The sequence below is a fragment of the Vidua chalybeata genome, chromosome 3 (assembly GCF_026979565.1).
Source record: "Vidua chalybeata isolate OUT-0048 chromosome 3, bVidCha1 merged haplotype, whole genome shotgun sequence".
Taxonomy (NCBI): domain Eukaryota; kingdom Metazoa; phylum Chordata; class Aves; order Passeriformes; family Viduidae; genus Vidua; species Vidua chalybeata.
In genome coordinates this window covers 39478095-39495790 of record NC_071532.1, presented here as the reverse complement: position 1 = coordinate 39495790, position 17696 = coordinate 39478095, and the positions used below count along the sequence as shown (strand labels likewise).

Genomic DNA, 17696 nt, shown 5'->3' with positions numbered 1-17696 from the left:
AGAATTCCTTTCTTCTTCAGTTCAGCAACGTAAAGTCTGAGTGAGGGGAAACTGTTGCTGTAGATCCCTGGAAAACTGAGCCCCACTGTTGAGCTTGGCTTCCACATTTTGGAAGTGTGCAAAAGATTAATGCTGAAATTGTTCAAGGAACACTTCAGGTTCATGTTGGTGTAACAGAGGCATGAGTCTGGGCAAGTGCTCCTGGAGAGTGTGGCAGCTCTGGCACAAAGCTTCTACTTCACGGGTGCCTCACACATTCCAAGGGAAAAGAGGGCAGAAATCTGTGTCCATTATCACTCCTGAAGTAATGCTTCAACTATGGAACCATTCACTGCCCAGACGTCACATGAGCAGATATGTTTTGTTTTACTTGTTATGGAATAAAAACCTCCTGTTTGCCCTTTTCAAGATGGGCTTGTAACGGGAGGGCAGAGGGAGAGAAATGGGGTGGGAACATGGCTGTGGAAGGAGAAAAATCCATTAAACCCCAAGTCTCACTAGTGCTCCAAAGGGGGAATAGTTTTACTCCTGGAAGTGCTGCATTCAGGGTGTCAGTCCAGATCACTCCTCACAGGAGTTTCAGGGTCTGAAAAAGCAAAAAAATCCAAATCCTGTTCTTACCCCACAATAATCAACACGGCTTGAAAATTTAAAAGTCTGTTTTTTTAACTCGGAGTAACAATGGCTCTTCCCCTGCAAGACCCTGTGCCTTGTAGCCCTGCTGCTTTCTGGAGAGCTGGTAAAGCTCTCTGTGCAGACACAGACAAGATTCTCACCTGAGCCCCTGCTGACAACCTTACTATTGGCCTTATTAAGAGAGATAATACCAGAAACTGACACAGTGTGCAGCAAAGCTGGCAGAAAAAGAGGCAAGGTTCAATCTTCAAAAAAGGAAGGAATTCCTGGAAAATGCAGTGCTCAGAGGATGAAACAATACAAAAACAAAGAAACAAACAAACCTCTCCCCACACACACAAAATAAAAGCCACCCAAAAAACCTCACCAAAATATACACAAGAAAACAATCTTACCACCTCTGAAAACTCCGTAACAAATTCAATTCAATGAAATGAAAAAGCAGAGATAGGGAGTAGGATAGAGGGAAACATCAAAATAAACTGTGAAAAGCAATGCGGCACAGAGCAGCAGGAGGAATTGAAAGAGGGAAAATAGAAATGAGATTTATAATCTAATAGGGTGTGGGTCAGCAGAAACACTCAGAGATGAGAGGGCAACGGAGGGGAGGCACATGTTATTAGAGGTACAGGTGGGGCAGAAAAAGGCTGCTCTGGTTGCGGCTGGACAGGCCAGATCTGGATGGGTCAGAGTGATGCCCAGCCCAGAGCAATGAAACAGCTCTCTGCTGGTGTCTGCCAGGACATGTTCAAACATGTTCAAACTTCCATGTTCAAACACAGACTGACTGTCCAGTACTGACGTCTACAGCTTTGTCCTCTAGGGCCTATTTCAGTGTACGTAACTTCTAATATTGTCTCCCCTTACAGTTTTCTGGGATAAAAACATCCTTCTTTGGACAGGAAGCTGACCAGGTTGTGGTCAACAGGGTTTTCTGTTTTCAGCTATTCTCACAATACTCTTATCGTTAACATAATTACTGGAGAATTCATTAGGGATGATGGTTGGAGACCTCTCTCTCACTCAAGGTCTGCTGCCCTGGCAGATTAATGTCTTTGAGCAGTGCTGGGATAGGCTGTGGGAGCCTTGGACAGGCCCTGTGCTGAAAATGAAGTCACCACCCGGTTCTCCTGTCACTGGTGACAGCTGCAGACCTCTGCACTGCTCCCAGGACCTCTCCTTTAACTGATGGACACCCGCAGGACTGTTAAAGGGAACCGACCCCAAGATGGTGCTTGTCTTCCACAAAAAATCCATCTCAAGTCAGTAATACTAAAACTCTCCAAATACATTTATTTATCACCAATGAAAATACTGTACAATGGGCCAAGAAAAGGGTGGGAAAAAGCAAGGTATTAAGTCTGGCTTTCATCAATGTCCTTATCAGGATCCATGGCTGCAGCTTCGTTCTCCTGCTGCTGTTTCTTCCAGAGCTTTGCCATAGCCAGGAGTTTGAGGTTGGGTTGATTGGCAGTGTCTTCTGGAAAAATGTAATCATAGTACTCCTCCCATCCAGCATCAGACTAGAGAGAAAAATACCACAAAGTGAGTTTAATTTGCACGTTAACATTGGCTATTAGGAGGTGCTTCTAATATGAAAGCGAAATTAGAGAAATAATAGAAAATTAAAGCCCATGTTTGCCATGCCCTGCCCAGCAGCTGACTCCATAAAGCACAAAGGCACCGAGGGCTCACAGCCACTAGTGTCATAATTTTTCCTTACCCCATCTTCGGCTTGCAGCTTTCTCCTCTTCTTTATTTTCTCAGGCATCAGTTTATCTATCCTCTCCTTAGCGGCATCGGTGCCAAACTCATCCTCGAAGCTCCTCCAGGACTCAAGCAGCATGACCCTCTCTTCCTTCTCCTCGCAGCTGCGCATGGCCTTGTTGGCCTCCTCATAGATCTGCCGGCAGCGCTGCAGCCGGTCCTCCTGCCCTGCTGACAGCTCGAACTGTGCCAGGCTGATCCACACCTGTGGGCACAGCACACAAACTCCAGCTCCAGCCTCCACTCTGCACCACCACAGCCAGAGCAGAGGTTAAAAACAAAGCAGAAAAAGAAAAAAAAAAAAAAAAGCAAACATCAACGCCAGCAGGTGCCCAGAAAATCAGGTTTTTTCACACGAGTGAAAAAAGGACACACTGCAGCAGGACACAAGATCCACGTAAGGCATGTGGATCAATTTCTTGTCGCTGTTTCAAGTCATGAGAAATCTGTGTGAATTTTGTCAATGACAGCACCAAGCGACACTGGAAAATCAGAGTTTTCCTTGCAATGTTTTAGCAACCAAGATCCCAAAGCTGCTCAGCAGAGGGCTGCTTGGAAAAGCTTCTTTCACCTGAGAAAGCCCTGTTATTGTATGGAATTCAGGAACTTCCCTCCCCCCATTCAGAGCACAGGCATGGGCCTGAACCTGGGCTGATCTGAGCCAAGGCAGCTCAGGCTTTCCCTGCCCACAGGCCAAGCTCAGGGCTGGCTCTGTGTCCTGGGTGCCCATACACACCTTGACGTGCTGTGTGCGCTGCAGCAACCGCCGGTAAAGGTTCCTGGTTTTCTCGTACTCCTCTTGCTCAATCTCAAAGTCAATGTAGGATTTCCAAAGCACCTGCAACAGAGAAGCCTCTCATCATGTCCATTCCAGGCACATTGGGAGGGCAAAAGAACAGATAAAGGTAAAATTTCCCTAAGAAAAGGTTCAGGGATGAGGGTGTTTGGCAGCATGGGCTGGGATTAGGGCTGAGCAGCACCAAACCTGATGCCCCATCAACCACTCAGCTTTCACTTCATGTTTCATCTCGTGGATTATTTACATGTTCATCAGCCACACTGTGCAATAAATATCTTAAAATCAGTCCCCTCCCTGCTAACCTCTGGCATGTCCAGCCGGGGCTGGCCGATAGCCAGCTCGTAGATTGCCCGGGCACGGTCGATGTCGCCAAGGATGGTCTCCAGCTCAGCAAACTTAATCCAGGATGTGCAGTTTTCCGGTGCAAACTCCAGGAATTTTTCATACAACTTTCGGCAACGGTCAAATTCACGCAACTGTAACTCCAGCTCAATGTAACCTTTAAACAGTTTGTTTTTTGGACATTTACCTATGGATGTCCCCTGTTGTGCAAAAAATCCCAAAAACCAAACCTTTAGTGATTTTGCAGGAAAATAAACCCCCACTCGATTTTCTAAGTGTTTGAACTACAACTCGTTTTTTTAGACCATTTATTCAGCTTGCTCAGGGGCAGTAGTAAATTCAACCAGTGTTTGCAGAACAAATGTGCATCCATGAACACCAACAGCCTGGGAAGCAGAAGATATCCGTCACTTGTCATTCTTTTACAGAATGTGGGCTCCCCATGGAGTGTGAGTGGAACCTACCCTGGTTCATCAGCTGAGCACCTGAAGGAAGCACAGTACCAGTCTGTACCAGCCTGCTGGTAAGCAGTTCCCAAGCATCTCATAAAAAAATGATACCAAACGAACTATGGCCCCACACTGTTCCTCCTGGCACAGAGAATGGCTGCCCACCCCTGCCTGGTGGCTGGCAGCAATGGACAGGTGGAGAATAAGGCCTTTACAAAGTACTTTGTTTCTATACGCCTCAATCTCTGAAGAAAGCTGTCTGTCCTGAGCCAAGCTGTGAGAGGCAATTCTGGATTCTTAGTCTGGGAAACTCTTAAAACAACTGTTAAGAATGGGCATACCTGAGACAGGCTGTAGTGAACTTGGCCTTGGAGTCACTTCTACAGACAAGTATTGTTTACTAAGCAATGTGGCTTCTGCTCCCTCAAGCCAATGTGAGGTAATTTGAGATGGAATTCCCTTACCACAGTTCTCTTGCACAATGCTCCTACGTGTTTAGTACCTTGGAATTTATGAAAAAAGGAGGAAACCACCACTTGGGATTATCAGTTTGGTCACTGTTCTGGCCCTTTACAGATGTCACTGGGTATTTCAGAATATGCTCAGTTCTTCTCCATGTGCTCTCCATCACTGTTTGGGTGGAAACCCCATCAGTTTGCTCGTGAAAGTCAAACCACCTCAACTGCTACCAACACTGTCTTTCTCTCAAAATGCCTGATGCTACCCCTGAGCTTACTAAGAATATCTGAACTGAAAGGAAAGGAAGTTTTTCATTTCAGAAGATGCCATTTCTTGCTGCCCCATCACACCCTGCTGTCCCCTTGTGCTGACATTCAGAGTGTACCTGCTCAGCCTGCTCCTGAGCCTGCCTGAAGTCCCAGTGATTGCTTCTGTCAGCAGTTGGGACTGGCACAAAGTTTGGCAGGTCCTAATTTCCTAGAGGCAAACTTCCATTCATCTACAAGGCTTTTTAAAACACTATTGTTAGAACAAGTATCACTGTAAGCCATCAGCAACAGCTAAGAACTTGTAAGAACACTGAGCTGATGTGGGTGCTCTGCATTCATAGGAGCGCTTTGTCGTTTCTGCCCGGGGCTAATTAATCAGAACAAGCTACATTTCTTTTTAAATCATACATGACATTAAATGTTGGCCTCTGCAGACTTTTTTGATGCTTTATTTTAAGTGGATTAAATCAGCAACTTAAAAAAGACAATCTTTTAATGCCATTCCTGTGTTACTATTAGTTAGTGAAGTCAATTATGGCTCTGACAAAGCTTACCAAAGCCCTTCTGGCAAGGGGGAGGTTTTTCTGGCGAATTTCAAACTGTGCATACAGAAGCCACATTTTAGCAAATGTAAACTGGAAGAAAAAGAACAAAGTGCTATTTAGGCTGGAAAGTCAGTGTGTAATACTCTACACATTGCTAAAAAAAATAAGCATTCTGTCTATACAAGATATGACTGCTACTGCAGGTAATCTCATTTGATCTCAGTGTTTTCCTGCTGAAAGGTTTAGAGTTCATTATCTAAAACAGCCTCTACAACAGGACAATATATTGGGGTGAAAGCAAAAATGGCCAGGACAGAAGTCTTTTAAACCGCAGAAAATAGTTTTTAAACCAATCATCAACTGGCAAGACATCAGCTATTGCCGAATCAATTAATAGCTAATCAGCTCCTAATAACTAGAGATTAATCTGACACGCAGATGACACAATAAATGACAAACTAGAAAAATAACATGAACGAGGATTTTCTGACATTCCAAGGCAATGCAGTTGTAAGGGTTTCGCCACTTAGATATTTTAGTTAAAGTTCACAGGCAAAAAAAAAAAAAACACAAAACCTCAATCAATCAGCCTTGAAGACCGATTGTAATGGGGAAGACAGACCTGAAAGCTGTTTTGTCAAACGTAGCTGCCTCAGGGGTGGTGACCATGGAGGCCACTGGATGCTATAAAAGGTGTTAACTCAGTTAAGCAGAGCCTCAAGTGCCCTACAGAGACTGCAAGAGACTGGGCTGTGAGCAGCTGCAAACGATCCGGCCTGAGGAGGAATGCAAGCAAGCAAAATCTAAGTGGTCTTCCCTATTTGCTGACTATATGCAATTTCATCTTCTTACGGTTTGCTTAGCAACTACTTAGTAATTTGAAAATACTGGAAAAACCCTTGTGTCTCACATGTAGGAGGGAATCCTGACACCAGTGCTTGCCCTGCAGCTTCCCTCTGTGATGCAAATTACAGACATCTTGCACTCTAGCTGGAAAACCATTTTTGAACGTGGACGTTTTGAGAAACTGGAAGGGATACTTGAAGTTTTAAGCAAAGTCTCGATGAACCCACTAGCAGCCATTTGGAACTGCTTACACCCCTGAATGTAGTGGGGGAAGAGAAAGGATCTTATCTAGAGTATTTTAACCCAAAACTCAAGCCAAACTGATGGAGGAGCCATACCTTCTTGTGGGGCAGGAGCTCAAGGCATGCCTGGTACACCTGTCTGGTTCGCTCTGCATCCTGTAAGAACAGGCATTATGTAAAACACTTTATTTACTGCTGAGATTATGCTGAATTTGAAAAATTTGAAAAATAAGTCTTTTCCTTTAACAGACACTGAACAGGTGTCTGTTACTCAGAGCAGCTCTAATGTTCCAATAAATACTTGCACAGCCTCAAAGGTCACAATGACGACAACCCAGCTGCTTCACAAACATTTTTTTTTTAACTATAAAACTCTTTCACAAGTTCAGGTAACAGTCTGCCATGGGCAGTTCAGCCAGGGCCACCAGAAATACCCACTCCTGCTTTTTATATCAGTGTGTTTCAGAATGAATTGGGGTAAAACGAGTTTGTTTTTTTCTCTCCCTTATGCACAGGAGGGAAAACTGGAAGAGGAAAAAGTCTCTGTATTTAAATAATCAGAGAATACTTAGTTATTGGTTTTCCTATTAAAATATCAGCAGCTATTTACTATACAAAAAGGGAAACCACGAATTCTCACTACTTGCCTTTGCTTCCAGCTCCTCATAGAGTGCATAGTTAATCCAGAGGTAGATGTACCTCTTCCAGTGGCGTTTCTCCTGGATGGGGGGCACGTTGGCGATGGCTCTCTCATATACCTCCCGCACGGTCTCGGCTTCTGTGTCGCTCTCCACCAGCCGCAGGTAGTCGAACCATGCATCATAGTTGTGGGGGTTTGCCTTCCAGAGACAGGGAAGCAGGGCGACAGCAAACAAACTGTAGTCACTAAAACTAACAGAGCCTCATCCTTAGTCAGAATTTCTCCTTTAAAACAGATTACTGGAATATTTACTGTGCTTGGGGATGGTTATGGTAGAGCTTTTAGGTTATAAGTGACTTTTCTTTAAATTTTGTTTTTATTTTGCCCTCAGCATTGTCTCAATGAAGGCAGTCCAAGTAAAGTGTGAGAAGGGACGAGGAGTGATGAAATGTGCGGTGTGGACTGAACAGCAGACAGGTGTGGCACAGGTGTTTTCTCACAAAAAGGTATTTATGCCCAGGTGAGGTGTCCTGTAATGGCTATTCCCTAAGTAGTAACTACAAGCTAAACTGCATTATCCTTAAGGGTACCAAGCCTTGAGTTCAATCCCAAACCCTCACCTGCACAATCTAGATTAGAAAGCAGAAACAAAAAAAGCAATGAATGCAGACATTATTCTCTTCCCCAGGGATGGAATTCTGTCTCTAAAATAAACATTCCCTTGGTGTTTTTTCAGACTGACTTTCAAGGGTAACTTGAAACTCATCAGCCTTGATATCACAAAATACTCGGGTCCCTTAAGCACCAGCTGGCTGTACAGTGAACCTGAAGGGTACCTGTCCCACATACCTTCACCTCCTCCTCATACTGGAATCTCCTCTTGCTGACAATGATGTCCTCAATTCCCCTCCTGTCTCCAAACTTCTTCTCAAAGACAGTATAATTCTTGAAGAGATTCTGGGCATCCTGCTTTGGAATTCTATCCAAGGCATACTTGTAGATAACCCTCACTCTTTCAAACTGAAAATATTAAATATAATTTGAAAAATATTTACAAAGCAATTTATGTCCTCCCTGACAGTTTTTCAACAAGCTTTCGGCAATATTTAATAGAACACAGAACTGTGGGACATCCCAATGTAAGCAATTGTTTTAGAACAGGACTAACACAGATCTCCCTGAAGAGTAAACTTTGAGGGGGAAAAAATAAACCTGAAAATGCCAGCCCCCATCATCTCTTATTCATTTACAGGTTTAGAATATTTAAACCAATTTAAGAGGTTGTGGTTTGGAGTTCACAGAATGTCTTCAATTTCCTAACAACCTGGGAAACTTATAGCCTCTACATCTAGACCAATCCAGTTTTCTATCATGTAGGCCCATAACCTCTCAGAACCACTCCAGTCTGAGGATGCATGTTTGAGCCAATGCTGTTGGTCTTGGGCTTGGCAGATCTCCCTTAGAGCACATTTTATTGATGGCACCAAAAGGCAAGTAGAGGTGAGCAAAAAACTGTCTCCCTAACTCAAATAGAGAGTCATGAGGTGCTGGGAACTGTAAGTATTGCAGTGAATGTTAAATGCCTTTAGTTTGATATTCAAGGAGAAACACTGGCATGACTCAGAGGCATTATCAAGAAAATCTTACTTCTTTCTGGTTCTCCTCAAACTTAGCAAACGCCACATACAAGTGCTCATCCATGTGCTCCTCCCCGAAGAACTCCACTGCCCTCTCATACACCTTCCTGGCGTGGGCAAAGTAGCTGTGCTTCTCCTCGAAGCGCGCGTACTTGATCCAGTTCTTCACGTCGGGGTGAACAAGGACAAGTACAGCTCTTGTTAAAGAAACAGTGCTGGCTGAGTGGCACATCCCCAGCTGTGTTCTTCCCAGGGACTACTGGGTCAAGGACTACATCAAACATCTCCCAGGATGGTACACGTGGGGAACAATAAATGCAGCTAGGAAGAAGACGCTGACAGGTATAAGCATGCAAAGGTTTTGTGCCTTACTGTAAACTTAAAAAGGGATAAGGGTCAGGGAAAATCTGAGGAGAAACCTGAAACAAACAATGGCTACAAAAGAGCTGGGTACACGAGCAGTGCAGTTAAACAGACACTGTTGTGGCAGGACCTGCAGCCACTGCACTGAATCTGGAGGCTTTCCCTAAACATGCTTTTAACACCTCCTGCTGGCTCCCAGGGTGCTGGCTCATTCCCAGCACACCACAGTGAAGAGGAGTACAGGGACGTTGCTGGACATGGAATATTTGGGAAGGAAATAAAGAATGGAGACCTTAACCCAGGCAGGAGTCACAAGGCTCTGGAAAGGATATATCTCTCATAAATGCTTCGTGCTCTGTCCACTTCCTTGTATCTGAGCTCAAAGTTGATGTAGGAATGCCAGGCTTGCTCCTCTGGCTGCCACTCCATCCACCGTTCAAACACCTGGCGTGACCCAGCGACATTCCCCAGCATCTCCTCCATGTACGTGTACTTGTACCTGGAGAAAGGAGATTGAGTTTCTGCAATCACATGGTGAACACGTCCATTCAGGGATTTCTGGAGTGTTTCCTAAGAGTATCCCTGAGCTCCCCTCACCTATTTCTTCCCACCCTAGAAATGTCTGTAAGCACAGCAGTGACTGGCAGCATCCAGTCACACAAATATCCTTCTCTCCCAAGGCTCTTGCCACTTAAAAAGTACAAAACCTTTCCGAAACTTCAGCCTTCCTCCATTTTTTTTCAGACTAGCCTGAAGACTTAGAGAAGCAGGATAATCTGCATAACCCCAGAACAACCAAATACTGTGGGGGGTGTTCGGGGCTAGAAGGGGATCTCACTGCTCAGCCACCATACCAGAACTGGTTAACCCTGGGCAGGGTGGTGATGGCCCGGTCCCAGATGTTCCGGGCGTGGTTGACCTGGCGGTTCTTCATCTCCATCTCGGCATATTTCAGCCAGAGGGTGACGTTCCTGTAGTCCACATCCAGGGCACGCTCGTAAATGGAACGGGCTCTGGAAAACATGAGTACAGGGCAGGTAAAATGTGCCTCCTAGACTTTGGTGTGTGTTTAAAAATGCTCGTAAGAGATGCCTACAGCTCCATCATTGTTACCTCTGTATTTCCTTCAGGCTTTCCTCCCATTGTGCGTACTTTATCCAGTTACTGATAACAGTCCTGTTCTTTCTTATGTTATCTTCAAAAGTCTGAGGAGAAAATTATATCTGTAAGTCAGAAATCCTTCTTGCAGACAATTTGCATCAAAAATGGCTTAGGGGGTATTATAATAACCATCAGGAATATGCTTGCTTTGCTTAGGTACTTTCAAAGCAAAAAGCCAAGCAAAACCATGGGTAAATCTGCACAAGCAAAGCAATTCTTTCAAAAGAAGATTTATAACTCAGCATTACTGTAATGTTATTTACTTTCTTTGTTTATGTTTTTATACTGGCTGGCCAGATACTGCTGGTAACGAAGAAAACATCTATTAATTGTGTAAAAAATTACCCTTTCAGTATTCTGAACACAGGCACAGGGGAGATGTTGCTTGCTACCAGATTTTGTCAAGCAACACATCTGTAAATTGCAGATTCTGGTAAAGAGTAGCATGAAAAAATGTTTTAAAGAATTGGTGTCCAACTGGAAAGTCCACAAGGAATACAGACTACATCTTGTTTAAGTTAAAACCAGTGGAATTTTAGTGCTTTATGTGAGTGTCAAGATTAAACCAGGTGTTTTTTTTTTTTGTTTGCTTTTTTTTTTTTTTTTGGTTTTTTTTTTTTTTGGTTTTTTGTTTTTTGTTTTTTTTACTGTACCTTCCTCTTCCGGAGTTTATAGTCATTTAGCTCTTCAACATCTGTGATCTTCTGCTGCGGAGGCGGTGGGAGAAGCTCGAGTTCCCTCTCCTTTGCCTCTCTCAGAAGCTGCTCTGCTGTGATCTGAACTTCGGCGGGTGCCTTGTTTTTCACCTGCAAGGCAAGTACAAGGGGGTCCCGGCTCACATTTGCTAACGCAGCACCGACACGATCAATTTCCTCCGCGCCTCGCTAAGCGCGGAGCCCGCCGCGACCCGCCGGGACGCGACGGCCCGAAGCGAGTGGGGATCGAGGGGTCCCCGCCGCCCTCCCTGCCACCCACCTTCGCCACTTTGGGGATGCGTTGCTTCCCAGCCGCCGTAGACGCCATTTTTCCGCCGCTGCGCGCGCGGGCCCCACCCCCGGCACCCCTGACCTCACGCAGCACCGCCCGAGCGTCGTTGCCGCGGTAACGGCGACGCGTTCCGGGCGGCGGGGGCGGGGCGGTGGGACTGTCTGTTCGTTCTGTCTCGTCCGTGGGCTCAGCTGTTCCATCTGTCCCGTCTTTCCTGTCCTTGGGACACTCTGTGGCCGCTTCACTCTGCGCCGGGGACAGGGCAGGTGAGTGCCCGGCGCTGTACCCGTGCGATGTACGCGCTCGGCGGGTTGCCCCCTGGCGGCTCGGCGGTGGGGATCGGTCCGCGTGCGTAGGCGTGGCCCGCGTGCCTGAGGGGGTCGTTCGCGCCCGGGGGTCCGTGAGGCCGCCTCGGGGGTGTGTCCATGGACAGCGCGGGTGTCCAGCCTCGGTGTCCAGCCCCCGCCCTACCCCGCGGTACCGCCCCGGGCCCGGTCCGGCCCCGCCCCGCGCCACCGGGGGTGCCCCTCGAGAGCCACTAGCAGCAGCCTTCCACAGCTCTTCGCAGCCCTCCCGAGGTATGTGTGCGTTCTGGGCTACAAACACCAAAAAAGCCGCGTGGTGTCTTACTCATGCTTTTAGAGAGCGTTTGTGTGAGGAGGTGGGAGGGAACTGATCTGAGTTCGGGAGGGGAACGCCCTCCTCTTCTTGTTCTGCTGATTGTCTCTAGGATCCTGCTCCGTGGGACGAGTGCAGGAGTTACTGTAAGGACAGCGCATTTCCTTATGGTACATTTTTCCTGTGAAAATGCTGCTTTCTCTGACTGCGGGAGCGTTTAGGGGAGCTGGTGGAGATGCGTGTGTATATATATATATATTTTTTTTTTTTTTGCGTGAAGTTAAACAATTGACTGAAAATGTGGCAAACAATTTTCCTCAACTGAAGTTATCTCAGTGCGCTAAACCTCAGCCGATGAATGGCCCTTTAAATTTCGCGTTAGCTTTCATTTTTTAAATTGACGCATGTTTCCAAAGGATGTGTTCCTTCAGGTTAATTTCAGGACCCGCGCTGGCGCTGGAATGTCTTGTTTGTCTGTGAAAGATGTAGGAGTGCATGTGACTCTCTCTGTATTTAAAAGGTGTGAAAATCTGCATTTCTTTTGGTTTTTCATTTTAGTTGGGAATTGCGGTGTCTGATAACTGAGCATCACATTTGCATTTGGAGTCACTGTTGGAAGTGGTTGTTGTGTTTGGCAGAGTGGTGAAATTGCTCTGTGGTCTAGGTGTGTTGGTTTAGGCTTTTTTTTTTTTTTTTCTTTTTTCTAGTTAGTACTGCTATATTTTGCACATATATTTAAGAAATTGAGGGAAGCCATTGTTTGGTCGCTTTATTTCACGTGCTTGATTGTTGGCTGGGTCACAGCAGGCTGCAGTACTGAGCGGAGATACACAACTAAAGGGTGTTAGACACGAGGGGACGGTCACAGGTGGTTTGAGGATCTGATGCCCCGTGTATTCTAAAATTGCCGGGCGGATCAATATATCATCTGTGCCTGGCACATTTTCTCAATGAGGAACAAAAAAAAAAAAAATTTTTTTTTTTTTTCTGCGTAGGAAAGCAGTACAACTTTGAATAGCCTTTAAGCCCTACTGTTGATCTCAAAAGAAATAAAAGAAATTCGAGGAGCAGTTTTGGACAAAATACAGTTAATTCACCTGAAGCTGCTGTTTAATCGGACATTGTGTACCTGGTTGTTTGCAGCTGTGCCTCCAGCCTGCTTCCCCTGACTGCCCACAGGTGAGCCTCCCGCTGAAGGTCTTTGAGTTTGAAGTTCTTGGTGATGAGCTGGTTAGCATGCAAATGAATAAATAGGAAAGCAGCTGTAGCCTATTAAAACAATTAATTTCCTCTGTAGGATCCAGACCATAAGAGTGATTGCCTGCTGCGTTTCAGATGCGCACTGGACAGGCAGTGCCTATTTGTCTGGTGGTATGCAGGAACCAGGCACCAAATCCACAGAAGCTGCCCCAATTTAGATTTGTTATGAAAACCCACCTGAAGTGCCTGTGTTGGGCAGGGGATGGCAATGGGACGGCTGGAGCCAGCAGTGTTTTCCTTGGTTCTCAGTGCAGCCTGTGGGATGGCCACAGTCACCTCATCAAGGGGAAATACAGATGTGGTCACTGCCAGAAGGACCGTGTCACGTGATGTCCCGGACATTATCAGCCTCTTCAGCCCTGTCACAGAAGACCTCTTTGGAAGGATTGATGTCACTTACCTTTTGTAAGTAATGTGTTTTAGGTTGCCATCTTTCAGGAAATTACACTTAAAATGGCAGAAAACATTCTGAGCTTTGACATGGTGTGACATAATGATTTTTTGTGCTGTTTCTAAAAATGGAAAGAAAATCTACTTTCATGTCTGTCACATGCATGACTGTGCAAACCTGGGTCTCTGCCATGGTGGAGAAGGTTTAATTCTGTACTAGCTTCCTTTTGTAAAAGCTCAGAAGAAATGCTTTTGAAAAAAGCTATCAGCAGACAGGCTGTGTGACAGATACTGGTGGGTCACTTATGTTTTTCCCCCTTAATAGCAAAAATCTTGGATAACAGCTGTTTGGGGAAAAAGAGATGTGTGAAGAAACATACAAATGGAAGGGAATGTTTAAGTCTTGCATCTCAGATTTACTAATATGAGGATTTGAAAATCCACCTGAATTTTTATAATGTTAGAGCACAAATGTGTGGAACTGAAGTAACAATTCCAAGTTAGCATGTGGATGATGAAGTTTAATTGAGGCCTGATCCTGGGAACCCTCTTGAACATGGCTGCTTTTGCTGTTCCAGCAGGCTGAATTCACAGTCACTTTTCTATGTGGAGTTTGTTCAACTTGTGCAAAATTAAATTGTTTTCATAGAGAATTATCAAATCTTGCTTTGACGCTCTGCAATGAGAAGAATGAGGTTATCGCTCATGCTGCCTTTCTGGACTATCCGAATTGGAATATTACCGATCAGGCTGAATGGGAACCATTCCTGCATGAAAACTACACTAACAATAAGTGCACTGTAAGTAAATTGTGTGATTTTAGTTGAGTTTTCATTTAAGGCTCAGGTATGGAAAATACACATGGGCGTCTACAATCTGTTTCCGGTAGATTTGAGGCTTTCAGGATACGGAAGGTGATGGAGTCCTTGTCAAGCCCTCGTGCTGACAAGGGGAACCTTAGTTCTGCAGTCAACTTGTTTGGTGCTGGTGGGGAGACTGCTGCTCTTTGCATGCTGGCAATTTTCACACGGGCTCCTTGGGCGAGCTTGTGACTTTCTGGTAGGATCTACAGAAAAGAAACAGGCCCTTACAAGTTTAGCACTCAAATGTTCCCCCATCACCAAGTCCAGCTGGGAACTAGACTGTGGGATTGTTGAGAAAATACAGAAAATGTTAAGCCCCAAGCACTCATAAGGTGTGCAGCATGTGCCATAATAAGGTGCTGCAGTTATCTCTGGGCATTTTGTTCATCAGTTGCTTAGGGTCTTTTGTAATGTTAAGCAATGGCTTGGAGATAAACTGACAAAAACAGTGTTTGAAAATGTGTGCTCTTAAAGGAAACACCACCAGTACAGCCAAAAGGACAGCAGAAAGGACCTGTGATTTCCTTGTAATGGACTTTGTTTGTCCCTTGAGTGGCACTTTGTGGGCAGCCACTTCATTCGGGGTGCAACTGCTCTGGGGGTTCTGCTGTGCTGTGATCTCCCTCAGGCTGTCTGGTGGCTTTCTGGGATCTGGTGTAGGGGCCTACAGAGAAAAGACAAGAAAAATGAATTACTGTTCAGGACCAGTAGTGAAAAATACCTTGAAACATACAGGCAACATTCTGTTTTTCTAGAATGGAGTTTATTTGCTAAAGGAGGTGTAGAAGATTTAGTGTTTTATGCTTCTGCATTGGCAGAAACTCTGAACGTTTTCTGGGGTATAACTTGATGAGATGTCATTGGTAAACTGTAGGTTAAATCCATGCAGGTGTGCTTTTCAAAACTGAGGTCATCTGAACATAGGAATTCTGTGAAGTATAGTTGACCTGTCTTTTTCCTAGAGTACAGGAATAATTTCAGGGTCTGAAGTGGGAGTTGACTTGTGCAGAAAGGAATAAGTGAAAATGCTGTACTGGATTGTCTGGTTACCAGCACTATTGAGAAACAGTTACAGTCCACGTCTGGTTTACTTGGTGTCCCCTCGGACCTCAACAGTAATATAGTTTTATATTTCTTCCCTTTGTTTCTAAAAAAGCAAACAAACTGCCTGATTTTTAGGGATGTCTTTAGATGTTTGTTTCAATAGCTTGTTGTCCTGATGTCAGTCCATGTACTGCAGCCTCTATTGAAATCATTCTTGCTCTTAAATTGCTGAAGTTTATTGGTGCCTCTAGCTATGGTGTTTTAACTGAATATTATACTATTCAGAAGATCTCAGGTTTTCCATTTAAAGTATTTTTATCTTCAGGCAGACCTTCACTGACTTGTAATTAATATGCTAGAGAACAGCTGATTTAATAGCCCTTGCCATTCCAGCACAGGAGTTTTCCATGTTTACTGGAGGTGCACAAGATAAAGGTGTCTGTTAGTCTGCCCTGTTTTTGCCTGGTATTTGTGTGTCTAATGATGTCATCTTAAAATATGTAATTTTTCTTACTACCTTTAAAGAAAAAACACTTTAGGATTATGAGAAGCAGGTGAGCTTTTGGCTTGTGGTTTTTCTTTTAACCTTAAAAGAATGTCTTTGTCAGACACATGTTGAATGTTTAATGTGGTTGAATGTTGTTAGTCAAGAATTAATACTGTTCAATATGAAATGTACAGTGTATATTGCAGTCAAACAATAATAAACTGAGTAGAAAGAAAAAAATGTTGCAGAAGCACAAAATTATATAAAGCACTTTAATCACATAACTTTACCCACACATGCTTTGAAGTTACTTATGTATTTTGCTGCTCCTTGAATGCAGATCATGTATGTTGGAAATGTATATGTGTACTAATACTTGAGCTGATGGAATAAAAATGAGCTGCATGGTGTGTAGGCTTTCACTCCTTGTTTTGTAGCCTTTGAACACGCTCTTCGTGCATCTCTTTGTGGCAAAGGAAGATTATGCAGCTGGATGTTCCCAAGAAATTGTTAGGTGAGTAGTCTTGAGTAGTGAGGCACATGCCCTCTCCCGCTGTCAAATCACATTTGTCAAATCAAGCAGTCTCATCCAGATGCCCCATCAAAGATCTGCCAGAAGAAGCCTGATATATTAAATATTTCACCACTGGGAAACTGCTATAAAAAAGAGGATGTTTGAAATGTAAAGATTGGGAAATTTGAAAGAAATAAGGTATGAAAAACCAGTCAGATTACCCAGATAAATTTCACATATTGTTTGACAGAAATGTTTTAATTGTTGAGCCATGTGGACTTCTGAAGAAAGGTTAGAGACACTGGAAAAAAAAAAAATCTATTAAAAAAGCTAGCTGCTGTCTGTCATTGATGGGTGTAATAATAAAAGACTGAATATGTTTGTTATTTGTCCAGGAGAGCTTTCATCTTACTACCAGAACTGCAGTTTATACTTCTCTTTATACCACCTGAGGAGAGGTTAGGTAAGAGCTTAAAACTCTTTTATTCTTGAAGTGAGAGCAATTAAGAACCTAGTTAGTATGCTCTGTGAGCTTGCTGTGGTGTTCTTTTTTTAGTACTGAGAATGGTTATCAGTTTCTAGGCATGTGAAAAACATAATCTAAAAGTATCTTCTTATGAAGATCCCATGTGCAAGAGGTACCTGTGGTTCCATGCTCATTCCAGCAGCATTCAGCAGTCTGTCCATTCCCTGCAATCTTTAAATTTGCCAGAAACAGGACATCAGAAAGGAGTAAAGATCTCAAAAATCAATACCTACAAGTTTTGTGAAGATTTCTGGTTGAATAGAGCCAAGAGACTTGAAATTGATCACTTTCTCTTACTTATCCAAGCCAGTGCAGTTTGGAAGAGGACACTCTGGTGGGACTCAGAGGGGCTGCTGGAGACATAGAAGGAAATTCAGATTATTTCTTCTAGAACAGAGGTACAAAGGTAGAGAATACACAGGTTAATCAGAGAACAGCACCAGATGTGGAATTTTGGTCCTGAATTCCAACTAATAAACTAAGCATGCACTTAAATTGATCTGAAAAGGGAGCTGGAACATTTCTGATATGCTGGCATCTAGACATGTTGGTTCCAAGTCACACTAAAAGACTGTAGTGGTGTGTCAATTACAGAAAACAGGGCTTGAATTAAGGGTTCTGTCAAATCCACCATGGCAACCAAGGTTAGCTTTCCTTCAGCATTGTGAGTCCTGACAGAGATTCTCCATAGGCATAGAGAATTGGTTGTATTATTTTTATAGGGGTTGTTTTCTACCAATTTGTTTGCTTTGAAGCTTATTCAGGTTTGGAATGCTGGATTAATTAGATGACTTTGGTGACGATTCTTACATGTTTATGCTGCTGTCATTTCAGCCTCATTGCCTAACTTAA

At 44.2% G+C, this 17696-nt stretch overlaps 2 protein-coding genes across 15 annotated transcripts in view; one reads left to right on the top strand and one right to left on the bottom strand.

Annotated features, from left to right (window-relative positions):
• Nucleotides 1–1906: 1906 nt before the first annotated feature.
• On the bottom strand, nucleotides 1907–11261 carry CRNKL1 (crooked neck pre-mRNA splicing factor 1). 2 transcript variants are annotated; one of them, XM_053938240.1, is made up of 14 exons: nucleotides 11131–11261; nucleotides 10809–10961; nucleotides 10108–10199; nucleotides 9849–10007; nucleotides 9327–9493; nucleotides 8642–8820; nucleotides 7844–8014; nucleotides 7002–7193; nucleotides 6451–6510; nucleotides 5276–5356; nucleotides 3505–3744; nucleotides 3140–3241; nucleotides 2360–2608; nucleotides 1907–2159 (listed from the first exon to the last, which is right to left on the bottom strand). In XM_053938240.1, the coding sequence occupies exons 1-14, from the start codon at nucleotides 11176–11178 to the stop codon at nucleotides 1992–1994; spliced, it is 2061 nt and encodes a 686-aa protein (XP_053794215.1). In that variant the 5' UTR covers nucleotides 11179–11261; the 3' UTR covers nucleotides 1907–1991. The 2 variants fall into 2 exon arrangements, 1 of the variants encoding a protein (XP_053794215.1); XR_008429919.1 differs by having other exon boundaries at nucleotides 2070–2159; nucleotides 3505–3701.
• A 43-nt stretch (nucleotides 11262–11304) lies between these two features.
• The window catches only part of CFAP61 (cilia and flagella associated protein 61), a 97419-nt gene continuing 91027 nt past the window's right edge, over nucleotides 11305–17696 (top strand). For 10 of the 13 annotated variants that reach the window (XR_008429918.1, XR_008429917.1, XR_008429913.1 and 7 more), the window contains exons 1-6: nucleotides 11306–11408; nucleotides 12756–12939; nucleotides 13270–13425; nucleotides 14060–14210; nucleotides 16242–16318; nucleotides 16714–16781. Coding sequence is in view for 3 of the 13 variants with exons in the window: in XM_053938237.1 (XP_053794212.1) it covers nucleotides 13283–13425; nucleotides 14060–14210; nucleotides 16242–16318; nucleotides 16714–16781 (439 nt within the window). In the remaining 10 variants the exon portion in view is untranslated. Of the gene's footprint in view, nucleotides 11409–11503; nucleotides 11721–11872; nucleotides 11931–12755; nucleotides 12940–13269; nucleotides 13426–14059; nucleotides 14211–16241; nucleotides 16319–16713; nucleotides 16782–17696 lie in introns of those variants that run through there. The other 3 variants (XR_008429915.1, XR_008429916.1, XR_008429914.1) reach the window with 3 other exon arrangements.

What these genes read in the sequence shown, in the direction of transcription:
- CRNKL1 (XM_053938240.1), bottom strand. Translation starts at nt 11,178, where the DNA reads ATGGCGTCTACGGCGGCTGGGAAGCAACGCATCCCCAAAGTGGCGAAG. An exon ending in AGTATGAGGAGGAGGTGAAG is followed by an intron (nt 7,194 to 7,843) that starts GTATGTGGGACA and finishes TGTCTCTGGAAG; the next exon opens with GCAAACCCCCACAACTATGA. An exon ending in ATGAGGAGCTGGAAGCAAAG is followed by an intron (nt 6,511 to 7,001) that starts GCAAGTAGTGAG and finishes CTGTTCTTACAG; the next exon opens with GATGCAGAGCGAACCAGACA.